The sequence below is a fragment of the Trichomycterus rosablanca genome, chromosome 16 (assembly GCF_030014385.1).
Source record: "Trichomycterus rosablanca isolate fTriRos1 chromosome 16, fTriRos1.hap1, whole genome shotgun sequence".
In the NCBI taxonomy this organism is placed as follows: domain Eukaryota; kingdom Metazoa; phylum Chordata; class Actinopteri; order Siluriformes; family Trichomycteridae; genus Trichomycterus; species Trichomycterus rosablanca.
In genome coordinates this window covers 14,088,204-14,100,430 of record NC_086003.1, presented here as the reverse complement: position 1 = coordinate 14,100,430, position 12,227 = coordinate 14,088,204, and the positions used below count along the sequence as shown (strand labels likewise).

General features: G+C 41.5%; 1 protein-coding gene across 2 annotated transcripts in view; it reads left to right on the top strand.

Annotated features, from left to right (window-relative positions):
* The first annotated feature begins 697 nt into the window (after positions 1-697).
* Positions 698-12,227, top strand: part of kctd16b (potassium channel tetramerization domain containing 16b) — a 95,031-nt gene continuing 83,501 nt past the window's right edge. Inside the window, exons 1-3 of one of the 2 annotated variants that reach the window (XM_063011361.1) lie at positions 698-739; positions 2,963-3,827; positions 6,086-6,223. In XM_063011361.1, coding sequence (XP_062867431.1) covers positions 2,993-3,827; positions 6,086-6,135 — 885 coding nt within the window. In that variant the 5' untranslated portion in view covers positions 698-739; positions 2,963-2,992 and the 3' untranslated portion in view covers positions 6,136-6,223. Of the gene's footprint in view, positions 740-796; positions 1,345-2,962; positions 3,828-6,085; positions 6,224-12,227 lie in introns of those variants that run through there. The other variant, XM_063011360.1, reaches the window with a different exon arrangement.

Sequence of the window (12,227 nt, the reverse complement as noted above, 5' to 3'; positions counted from 1 at the left end):
TTGCACAAGAACTGCAGCTGCTTATGTTGACTAAAGTGCATCATTGCAAAAAGTATAGCAGCAAAAACTAGCAGCAACAAACACGAGATGGTTAAAGTGACAGTTAAAGTGACAGTGTGCCAGTTGTGTTCAGTATGGCAGTATTTGGAATGAACTGGAACATTAAGACTCTTTTGACCAACATCAGTGCCCAGACATAAACTGCTTCTTATGAAACTAACAAAACAGGCACAAATTCCCACAGACATACTTTAAGTCCTCTTTAGAGTGGCTCGTGGTCAGGAGTTTGAATACTAATAGTGTAGTAGTACCGGCTGAACAGTTGCTGTCCGTGGTGCTGAAGTGGGCGTTGTGTTTATAGAACCAGTGCACCAGGCAGGCAGAGTTTTTACATTCGGTATCACGTCGATTGAAAAAATTAAAACCGTTAAATTGAAATATCTGGAATAAAGTACAGCACTTCGCCAGCCCGCATACATCCTTTTAGTATGATGTAATTCCTCATAAGCCATTTTGTTCGTTTCTGTAGCGCTGAGGCAACAATAGCTGAGGCTTTTCCTTTTCCTTTTTTTCAGAGCGGCACCACCCTGAGCGGTGGAAAAGAGCTCGAGGCGCGCTCTCGCGCTACTCAGCTGTGCGCGCGTGCATCGTACGCCTCTGACAGCAGGAGAAACCGTTAGAAAAACAGCTCCGTGTCGAATCCACGTTTAAAGCGCGATGTCGGACAAAAATAACGAAGGTTTGCTTTCTAAAAACAAGATTAAACATGAAACGACGTGAGGGGAAAGTTATCTGGACTGTTTTCTACCTTTACAGGTCGGCAGGTTTGGTTTTCGGGCTGGTTCGTCCGTCGAAAGTTGGATACACGTCTACGGTTTCAACTTCTTAACTCGTTACTGGACTACTTTTACTTTACACAAATGTTTGCTTTTAGTTTTCTGACTAAAAGACACAAAGTGGGTTTGAATTTCGATATTTTTGCATATTTTTTTGGTCAGTGAATCTCTCCAGGCACCTCAGCCGAGGAGGCTTCTTCTGAGGATGTTTTAACGGTCGGTTAGCATACCGTCACGGTATTCCGCACGGTTTTATTTTAAACTAAATATTAGTATGAAGATGCAGCCTATGGACTAATGATCTTAATCTGTGGGGTGGGGTGCTGCCAAAGATAGTACGATCCAATATAGTAATGCACTGGATTGAACCTACACGGTGCCACCTAATCTTCTAGTTATATAGACGTTATTTTTGAATATGCCCACTTTACAGCTGCTTTACTGATTACTTGCTCCTTCTGCATTTTATATTGAGTGGTGAACAAAGTGGACGAGACGTTTTACAGTGGTTGGTATTTATTTTATTGACATGCATGCAATTGTAAATTCAATTCAATTATAACTGGGACACTAAAACTAAGACTCCCACTAAGGCTGGGACACTAAGATACAACGACTAAGACTCCCACTAAGGCTTGGACACTAAGACACTAAGCCTAAGACTCCCACTAAGGCTGGGACACTAAGATAGGGTTAGGGTTAGATACAAAGATACAAAGGCTAAGACTCCCACTAAGGCTGGGACACTAAGACACTAAGCCTAAGACTCCCACTAAGGCTGGGACACTAAGATAGGGTTAGGGTTAGACACTAAGCCTAAGACTCCCACTAAGGCTGGGACACTAAGATACAACGACTAAGACTCCCACTAAGGCTTGGACACTAAGACACTAAGCCTAAGACTCCCACTAAGGCTGGGACACTAAGATAGGGTTAGGGTTAGATACAAAGATACAAAGGCTAAGACTCCCACTAAGGCTGGGACACTAAGACACTAAGCCTAAGACTCCCACTAAGGCTGGGACACTAAGATAGGGTTAGGGTTAGACACTAAGCCTAAGACTCCCACTAAGGCTGGGACACTAAGACACTAAGCCTAAGACTCCCACTAAGGCTTGGATACTAAGATACACAGACTAAGACTCCCACTAAGGCTGGGACACTAAGACACTAAGCCTAAGACTCCCACTAAGGCTGGGACACTAAGATAGGGTTAGGGTTAGACACTAAGCCTAAGACTCCCACTAAGGCTGGGACACTAAGATAGGGTTAGGGTTAGGGTTAGACACTAAGCCTAAGACTCCCACTAAGGCTGGGACACTAAGACACTAAGCCTAAGACTCCCACTAAGGCTTGGACACTAAGATACAAAGACTAAGACTCCCACTAAGGCTTGGATACTAAGACACTAAGCCTAAGACTCCCACTAAGGCTTGGATACTAAGATACACAGACTAAGACTCCCACTAAGGCTTGGACACTAAGATACAAAGACTAAGACTCCCACTAAGGCTTGGACACTAAGACACTAAGCCTAAGGCTGGGACACTAAGACACTAAGCCTAAGACTCCCACTAAGGCTGGGACACTAAGATAGGGTTAGACACTAAGCCTAAGACTCCCACTAAGGCTGGGACACAAAGACACTAAGCCTAAGACTCCCACTAAGGCTGGGACACTAAGACACTAAGCCTAAGACTCCCACTAAGGCTGGGACACTAAGACACTAAGCCTAAGACTCCCACTAAGGCTTGGATACTAAGATACACAGACTAAGACTCCCACTAAGGCTTGGACACTAAGATACAAAGACTAGGACTCCCACTAAGGCTTGGATACTAAGATACACAGACTAAGACCCACTAAGGCTTGGACACTAAGATACAAAGACTAGGACTCTCACTAAGGCTGGGACACTAAGATACAAAGACTAGGACTCAATCACAGTTGTATTTTTTAGTTCCTATAAATCCGAGTTATTTCTCATAACATTTTTGTGTGGACGCATATTTTACAAAGTTAATCAGAACTGTTTATTTGCAAAGTTTTAGCTTCGACTGACTGTCTTGGGATTGGTGTTTTGGGATCAGCTTTCTCCCTTTTTGTCCATATTTCTTTCTTTTTAGTGTAATCCATCATTCTCTTGAACAGAGACGATGGCACTGAGTGGGAACTGTAGGACTCAGCCTGCGCCTAAAGAGCAAACGTGCGCACAAAACTGCTTCCCAGACGTAATTGAGCTAAATGTGGGCGGCCAGGTGTACTACACACGCCACGCCACACTGGTCAGCCTACCCGGGTCACTGCTGGGCAAAATATTCAGCCCGAAAAGCAACACCTTGCCCGATCTCGCCCGAGACAACAAGGGACGCTACTTCATCGATCGTGATGGCTTCTTGTTCCGCTACGTGCTGGACTTTCTCCGGGACAGGCAGGTGGTCCTGCCCGAGCACTTCCCCGAGAAAGCCAGACTAAGGAAAGAAGCGGAACACTTCCAGCTGCCCGATCTGGTGAAATTACTAATGCCTGAGGAGGTGAAGCCCGGTTCGGACGACTGGGGCCACAGCGACCACGAGGACGGTTCCTTGGGAAGCGATCATCGCGCGTGTCCGCCTCCGTCGCTCGTGCCCGCCGATCGGAAAAGCGGCTTTCTCACCGTGGGCTACCGAGGCTCATGCACGGCAGGCCGCGAGAGTCAAGCAGACGCCAAGTTCAGGCGCGTTCCTCGGATCATGGTGTGCGGCCGAATCGCATTAGCCAAAGAGGTCTTCGGAGAGACCCTGAACGAGAGCCGCGACCCTGACCGCACTCCCGATCGCTACACGTCGAGATTTTACCTCAAGTTCAAGCAGCTGGAGCGCGCCTTCGATATGCTCTCCGAGTGCGGATTCCACATGGTGGCGTGCAACTCATCACTTTCGTCCTCCGTCATCAGCCAGCAGCACATCGATGACAAGATGTGGTCCAGTTACATGGAGTACGTCTTTTATCGTAAGTTCATCTTCTATTTATTTCAAGTTGATTTAAACTCTGCTTAGGTGCTGCTTGATTAATATCAGGTCATGGGTATTAAAGACACAATAAATGACTTATGTGTGTAAGAGAGTGTGTGTGTGTGGGGGGGGGGGTGTCTCTGTGTGTTGTATTAGCAGTATTATTGAGTTAGAATCAACAGTAATGTCTTTGTGTTGTGGCTGTAATTCACACTAAAGCATGTAAAATATTAGTTTAGACTGGTTTAGAGGTGACATTGGTCAATATTAATTCAGAAATAGTAAGATTTAATTTGTTAAAATTTGTTAATGACATACTATGACAAAACACTGATGGAAACAATCATTTAATCACATTTGTTTTTGTTATTTAATATACACCCATCAGCCATAGCATTAAAACCACCTCCTGGTTTCTACACACACTGTCCATTTTATCAGCTCCACTTACCATATAGAAGCACTTTGTAGTTCCACAATTACTGACTGTAGTCCATCTATTTCTCTTCAAACTTTTTTAGCCTGCTTTCACCCTGTTCTTTAATAGTCAGGACCCCCACAGAGCCGGTATTATTTAGGTGGTGGATGATTCTCAGCACTGCACTGACAATGACAATGGTATGAGTGGATCAGACACAGCAGCGCTGCTGGAGTTTTTAAATACCGTGTCCACTCACTGTCCACTCTATTAGACACTCCTACCTAGTTGGTCCACCTTGTAGATGTAAAGTCAGAGACGATCGCTCATCTATTGCTGCCGTTTGAGTTTGAGTTGGCGCTTTTGGCTGGATATATTTTTGGTTGGTGGACTATTCTCGGTCCAGCAGTGACAGTGAGGTGTTTACAAACTCCATCAGCGCTGCTGTGTCTGATCCACTCATACCAGTACAACACACACTAACACACCACCACCATGTCAGTGTCACTGCAGTGCTGAGAATGATCCACCACCTAAATAATACCTGCTCTGTGGTGGTCCTGGGAGAGTCCTGACCATTGAAGGACAGCTTGAAAGGGGGCTAACGAAGCATGCAGATAAATAGATGGACTACAGTCAGTAATTGTAGAACTACAAAGTGCTTCTATATGGTAAGTGGAGCTGATAAAATGGACAGTGAGTGTAGAAACAAGAAGATGGTTTTAATGTTATGGGTAATCGGTGTATGCCAACATTTTAATTTTTAGCCTATTAACACCTAATAGTAAAATGGGTTACCATCACCTAATATCATATAATGTATTTTCAGTCTAGCTCCCATAAATATTTGTAGACTATTATACATGTAGCAGAATGTTACACTCATACCATTTGGTGGGTTGATGCAGTTCCAAATCAATATTATACTGCCTGTGGAAAAGGTTTTTCTGTCTGTGTGACTATTTCCTCTACACTACAATATGTCAGATATTTCCCTTAATACTCAAAATGTAGTGACTGTGCACACATCCTAAAAATGGATGCTCCAAGCCTTAGTATTTACCTGCACACTAAAAATAACTCCCTCTAAAAATGCCCCCTCCTCTCTTTTTTTTTTTTTATCTCAGCCATCTATCCGAGTGAAGTGGTGAAAGATAATGGCTTTTGTAATGGCCCTCGTAATATTTTATGGTGCAACAACACACCACCCACTCTGCTTTATGAGTAGCTAATGCATTGCTGGGTCTGTTGCCCAGCCACAAGAAGATACCTGTTAAAGAAATTACACCATGATCCTTATTATTACACATAAAAAAATCAATGTACATTGTGAGATGTATTACACATGCTTATTATAGCAGCAAGATTAGCATAATTCTTAACTTTGAATAAATGTTGCACAAATACCCTATGGTACCTTGTAACTCAACGTCCCTTAAACTCAAAATCTTTAAAACTCGACACCCATCATCGAGAAATTTGTACCCATAAACTCATTGTTTCCCTTAAACTCGACGTGTATGCGACTGCTGTTTTGTTCAGTGCTTGGTTTGTGCGGTAAAACATCATCAAAGTACTAATATGAGATGAATCCGCATTTGTGTAAAATAACATCCACACGTATCTGTGTTTAGCTGGATTTTCCTCCCGTTTCACTTTTAAACTTGTGTCATAGGGGTTCTGAGAAAGTGAGAATCAGCTTTTCCGAGAGAATAAGAAAAGCTTAACGTGACAATGTATTAAAAGAACGACATAGGAACACTAAACCTCTCTTAATTATTACTGCTCATAACTTCTCTCCACTAATGAAATTCCTCGCTCATTGTTTTACTTCATAGGAAATAACGGCACAGCTGGCACAAAGGCAGTTTTGCCGCTTCTGATGTGAATGCACCCTTACTGAACTTGCTAAGGAATACGGTATTCCAAGATCAAGCATCTCTACGATTATAAAGCATAAGAAAACAATAAAGAAGTAAAGATAAACTGCAGGTTTTATTGTATTTTTAAACTGTTTTGCAATTGTATTTCAGTGTTTTTTTACACAGTAGACTCTTGAGTTACGAGCGGTTTACCATACGAACATTTTGGGTTACGAACGATCTTTTCCAACTTAACGTATGAACAAGTTTCAGATTATGAACCGAAATTCGCAAAACGCGTGACGTCACGAACAAGTTGACTCGGAGCGTCTCTCTCTCTCTCTATATATATATACAGTGAGCGAACATTCGGACAGCAGACGGTGTTTTTTCGGCATTTTCTTTATATTTTGTAAAATTCAATATTAAAATGTCCCCAAAGAATGTGCAGAGAAAGCTTAGTGGTGAGAAAATGAATCTACAGTATTACATTTGTTGTTGTATAATTACTGCTGCCAGTAGCTGTCACTGTGTATCAGACAGAGGGGGCAGTGAGTGAGAGAGAAGAAGGAATTCGGCTGAGTAAAGTATTCTTTCTTTCGTGCAATTACACCTACAAAATACAACACTATTGAAATAAAGAAGGAAATAATAGAGAAATATGAGAGTTATTGTTGTTTCTGGTAAATACATTTTATATAAAAAAGAAGGAAATGTATTATGGTGTATAGTAAAGCACACGTACTGTACTGAAATGTGAGGTGTTTTTTTATGTACAGTAATACTGTGTATTGTTGTTCATTATTGTTTATTACAGGAATGTATATTCTATAATTTAAGATTAAGGGAAAATATACTTGTATGTATAACAGAAAAGACTATTTAAGACATTAGAAAGGTTAGGTAAGGGAGGTTTGGGAGGTCTGGCACCAATTAATTCTATTTACATTATTTCTTATGGGAAAAATAGGTTTAACTAACAAACATTTTGACTTAAGAACAGCCCTTCAGAACCAATTAAATTCGTAAGTCAAGGGTCGACTGTATTTGAATTATTTTTAGTGTATACGTGTCAAAAACAACCTCATTAGTTTACATTAGCCTAAAATATATGCAGTTCCACAGGACCATGGAACGAATTAACAGGTTTCCCATACATCCTTATGGGAAAAATAACTTTTAAACTCAGCGCCAGTCCCAGAACCAATTGACGTGAAGTTTCAAGGTACCACTGTACACAAAAGAAGGATACTTAAATGAGCAAACGTTATGTTTTAGTAAGCAACATAGCAACAGTAATTAACCATGAACAGTGATCCCAATCAAAAATGGGCAGTTGTAGTCTAGTGGTTAGGGTACTGGACTAGTAATCAGAAGATCGCTGCCAGGTTGTCACTGTTGGGCCCTTAAGCAAGGCCCTTAACACTTAATTTCTTAATCTGTATACTGTAAGTCACTTTGGATAAAAGTGTCTGCTAAATGCTGAAATAAACAAACAGTTTTAACCCCTCAAGTATATACAATGAGAACGTTCATAAGAGTGCAATGGCGAAAGCATAGCAAGTGTGTGGTGCGTTAAAAATTGAGTTAGAAAAAGATCAGATTAGATTACACACCAAGAACAATGGTCCCTATACTGAATTGTAAAACACATTCTGTAAAATGGACACCATTTCTGCTATTTATTATTAACACCATGTCATTAAGCCTTTCTACTTGGACCACAGCCATGAATATGATTATATAGTTTCACTTGTGAACATTAACTAAATCTTAGGAAAGCCTATAATAGTGATACACAGGCTGTGGATGTGGCTCTTTAAATGGCTAAATATCATTTAATATCAGTGGAAATTGCATACTGATGATCTTTTAGCTTACTGTCCAAATGCCTAAGGTCAAAGAGAAGTGACCATACAGTAGTAGGAAGGAGCTGGAGTATCCAACAACCTAATTGTTTAGATTATATACCGTCAGTGCTTACATTTCAAATGTACACACAGTCTCTTTTGACTGTATATAATTGTATATACTAGGGATGTAACGATGCACCACAAGACAGTTAATAACCGATTCAAAAATTCCACAATTCAAATCGATTTGACATGTAAAATGAATCGATATTCACTTTAAACAGTAGAGGGCACTGATGCTATACACCTCGCCTGGTTGACGTCACTGGCGCTATACCCCTGGTTGCCAGATTCGCAGTTCTTCAGCCAAATTGGGCTTAATTCAAAATCGTTTTGCATATTTTGTACCTACCTCAGAAATAAAAGGGCATTCATTATTTAGATAAATAAAATATAATCACAAGTATGGTATTTTATTTTCTTTTTTATAAGAAATAATAAAAGGAAACTTTGTCATAAATTGTCTTCAATTTCAGTTTAAAAAATCAGGAAAATTTTTTATTGTGAACCCAGTATTGTGAATCATATCACATTGTGGGTAGAGTGCATTACGGCCCTAGTATATACAGTTTGATTGTATATAACCTTAATTTTTTATGGCAAACCATCTTTAATTTACTGAGATTACAAGGTTGGGGGTGTAGGAACTGCTATCATTTGTCATTTAGGGGCAAGCACCGACAAGAAAATGCTCTTTCACATCATTGCGGACACATTCTGGCTCACCCTCGTTTGCAAGTTGGCCTTGGTTTCGCCACGTTAAAGGGCTTTTACACATAAACTGTCCATTTAATGTCCTGCCACAGCATCTCAATGGGGTTTTAAGTTAGGACTTTAATTAGGCCACTTCAAAGCTTCTTAATTTGTTACTTCATTAAGAGGTGGACTCTAGTGCTTTAGATTGATGTCCTGTTAACATAGCTAAACCTAAAGCAATTGGCAAGAAGATTGTTGGTTCTAAATCCAGGCTTTGCTATGCAGTTACCTTCCCTGTCTGCTCCAGCGTTGCTGTATAATGGCTTTCTGGACATAATGGGCGTGCTCGAAAACCTAGTGAGCTTTCTACATAGACGTCATTTTTAGATTTTACGTCATCCTACATGCACTCCCGAGAGGAAGGCTGTTCGAATTCTTAGATGTCTTAAAATGCTGCCTACTAAGGTGCCTTATTTCGAAGTGATAATCTGACTGAATAACGAGGGAGCATCCGATGGTTCCTTACCACTAAAGGCAATCCCAGCATTCAGTGCAGCACAACTTTTTTTTTTTACAAAAAATTAAAAATATGGTAGAAAATGCAGAGCAACAAATGGAGATCTTTTTAAATGCAAATAAATTCTTATTTATTTATAATTTGTATAACGGTGTAATTTATTTGCATGGCTTTGCAGGCTTGTGACAGTTGAACGGACAGTTGACAGTTTTTCAAATCAAGGTTTATTTGTCACATACATAGTCATACACAGTACAACTGGCAGTGAAATGCTTTAGTGACTGCTCAGCCACATTAGTTACAAAAACGTTCAAATAGTCAAAATATATATTATACAAAAAAATATAGAAATGTTTTTAAAATGTAAAAATGTCAAATTAGAAAAATTAAAATATAATTAAAAAAAAATAGAAGTAGAAAGAGAAGTAATTTGGTTTTGATGTTAGTTGGCATGTGCTGCCTTAACCCATTGGTTTAACTAGCCTGAGACTAACTGTTAGCTTAGTAAGCGAAAACTGCAGCGACATAATCAGCATAATCGCTGTCTAAGAAGTGTGTCTGAATAACCTGCCTTTTAAGTTGATGTCTTATTAGAATCTTCTCTACTTAAGCAACTGCCTAGGTAGGCAGTAGACAGCAAGGCAGCTCACTAGGTTTTCAAATTGTAATGCTTATGGGCTATGACCAAACAAGAGGGGGCGGACACACACACAGATGTATTAGATCATATTTAATAACAACCAAAATACAGAGTAAATTCAAACAAGACAAGACAAACTAACATGACCTATGCCAACTGCTAAAGCTAAATATGAAACCGGAACCGTAAGCTAAGCTAAGCTAATAACATGGAACAAGACAGAACTAGACAGGGCTAAACAGAACTAAAGCCAACAGACAAAGGCTAAACAGGCTAAACAAGACTCAACAGGACTAAACAGAGCTAAACAGAGCTAAACAAAGCTAAATAGGGCTTACAAACAAAACAAACAAACCAAAACAAGGCAAACAATCAGGCAAACAGACAGAATCAGGCAAACAGACAGAATCAGGCAAACAGACCGAGTCAGGCAAACAGACCGAGTCAGGCAAGATCCAAATACAGAGTTCAGAAGCAAAATAGTCTCCAACTGACTGTTCTCCAGCTCCACTCTTAAATGTCCTCAGATGAGGGGCAGCTGGGGCTAATTAGCAGAAGGAACCAATCATAAAAGGGGCGTTGGCTCAAGACTGAGAGTGCTTCCGGAGAGAGGGGTGTGGCACCTAGGCACACTCCTGGAGCACACAGAGGCTGGAACCGTGACACAGATAGACCCATAATGTTTCTTTCTTTTATTTTTTTTAATCCCCTTTTCTCCCACTTGGGCGCATCCAATTTCTGCCCGTCAATCATCCTCTCACTAATGCTGGTCCCTGCTCCTGATTGGGGAGGACGAGGCTGCTCCACGCCCCCTCCGACACGTGCACAGCAATCAAACATCTTATCACCTACACTTGACGAGTGCAGTGCAGTACAGCGCTGTATACGGAGAGTCACACTCTCTACCGCACTCCTTTCCCATCTCCGTGCAGGTGCCACCAACCAGCCAGCAGAGGTCATAATCGCAGTAGTCTGAGAGAGAGTCCTTATCCGGCTTAATCCCGCCCTTTATCTGAACAACAGGCCAATCGTTGTTCATGTGGCCGCTCAACCTCAGCCGGCAAGGCAGAGCCGAGATTCTATACAATGTATTTAAGATCTCAGCTCTGGTGAACAGCGTGTGTTTTACCGCTGCGCCACCTGAGCAGCCCCATAATGTTTCTTGTTAAGACGTTTTAACCAGACAGCAATGATTTACAAAAATGTATACAGTTAAAACAGGATGTGTTTTTGTATTGACACACTTGTATTGACCAATTGTTCAATTTGCATCGTGCTTCCTCTCTGTCTATGTCGAACCCCGCCCTGACCGAGGAGATCGAAGCTAACCCATATCCCCTCCGAAACATGGGCAGCAGCCGGATGCATTTTTGCCACCCACACATTGATGAGTTTGGCGCCACCTAGCGTTGCATGCGGAGAGACACACCCTAAGGGCACTCTTCCTCATCTCTGTGCAGGCGCCTCTAATCAGCCGGCAGAGGTCGTAATTGCATTCTGACAGAGAGAGAGACCCACATCCGGTTCTTTGTCCCACCCCCCCAACTGAGCAACCGGCCAATCGTTGCCCATACAGCCACTCAGCTTCGAACCGGTGAAGCAGAGCTGGATTCGATACTACGTACTCAGAATCCAGCCCTTTTTACTGCTGCGCCACCTGAGCGGCTGATGACACACTAATTCTTAATTTGAAGGCTAGAACATATTTTAAACTAGTTGTGAGGTATTTTTTACCACTTTGTTACATGACTTTTATTTTTTATTTTTTTGGAACTGAGAACACCAGCTGTGTTTGTGAAAGTGTAATTTACCCCATTCTTGCTTAATAGCACTTTAGCTGCTCAGTGGGCAATTACAGTATACTGGGCTGTATGAAGCACCTTAGGTTTTTAATGTTAGACAGGCAGACTACTTTAGCACCCACGCTCTTTTACTACATGCTGTTGTAAATTGCAACATGTGACGTGGCATTGACTTGCTGAAATAAGTATGGATGTCCCATGGATAGTGGCTGGCTTTTAAACTTGGTAAAAATCCGGATATACATTACTGTATTATGCTGGAGCCTATCACAGCTTTTAAATGGGCGCAAGGCACACAGTCACATCCTGGACAGGGCGCCAGTCCATTGCAGGGCAGACACACATACACAAACACACTCATACACACACCCATTCACCTATAGGGCAATACAGTTTCTCCAATTAACCTGACTGCATGTTTTTGGATTGTGGGAGCTCCTGGAGGAAACCCACACACACATGAGGAGAACATGCAAACTCCGCACAGAAAGGAACTGGACCGCCCCGCCTGGGAATCGAACCCAGGACCTTCTTGCTGTGAGGTGACAGT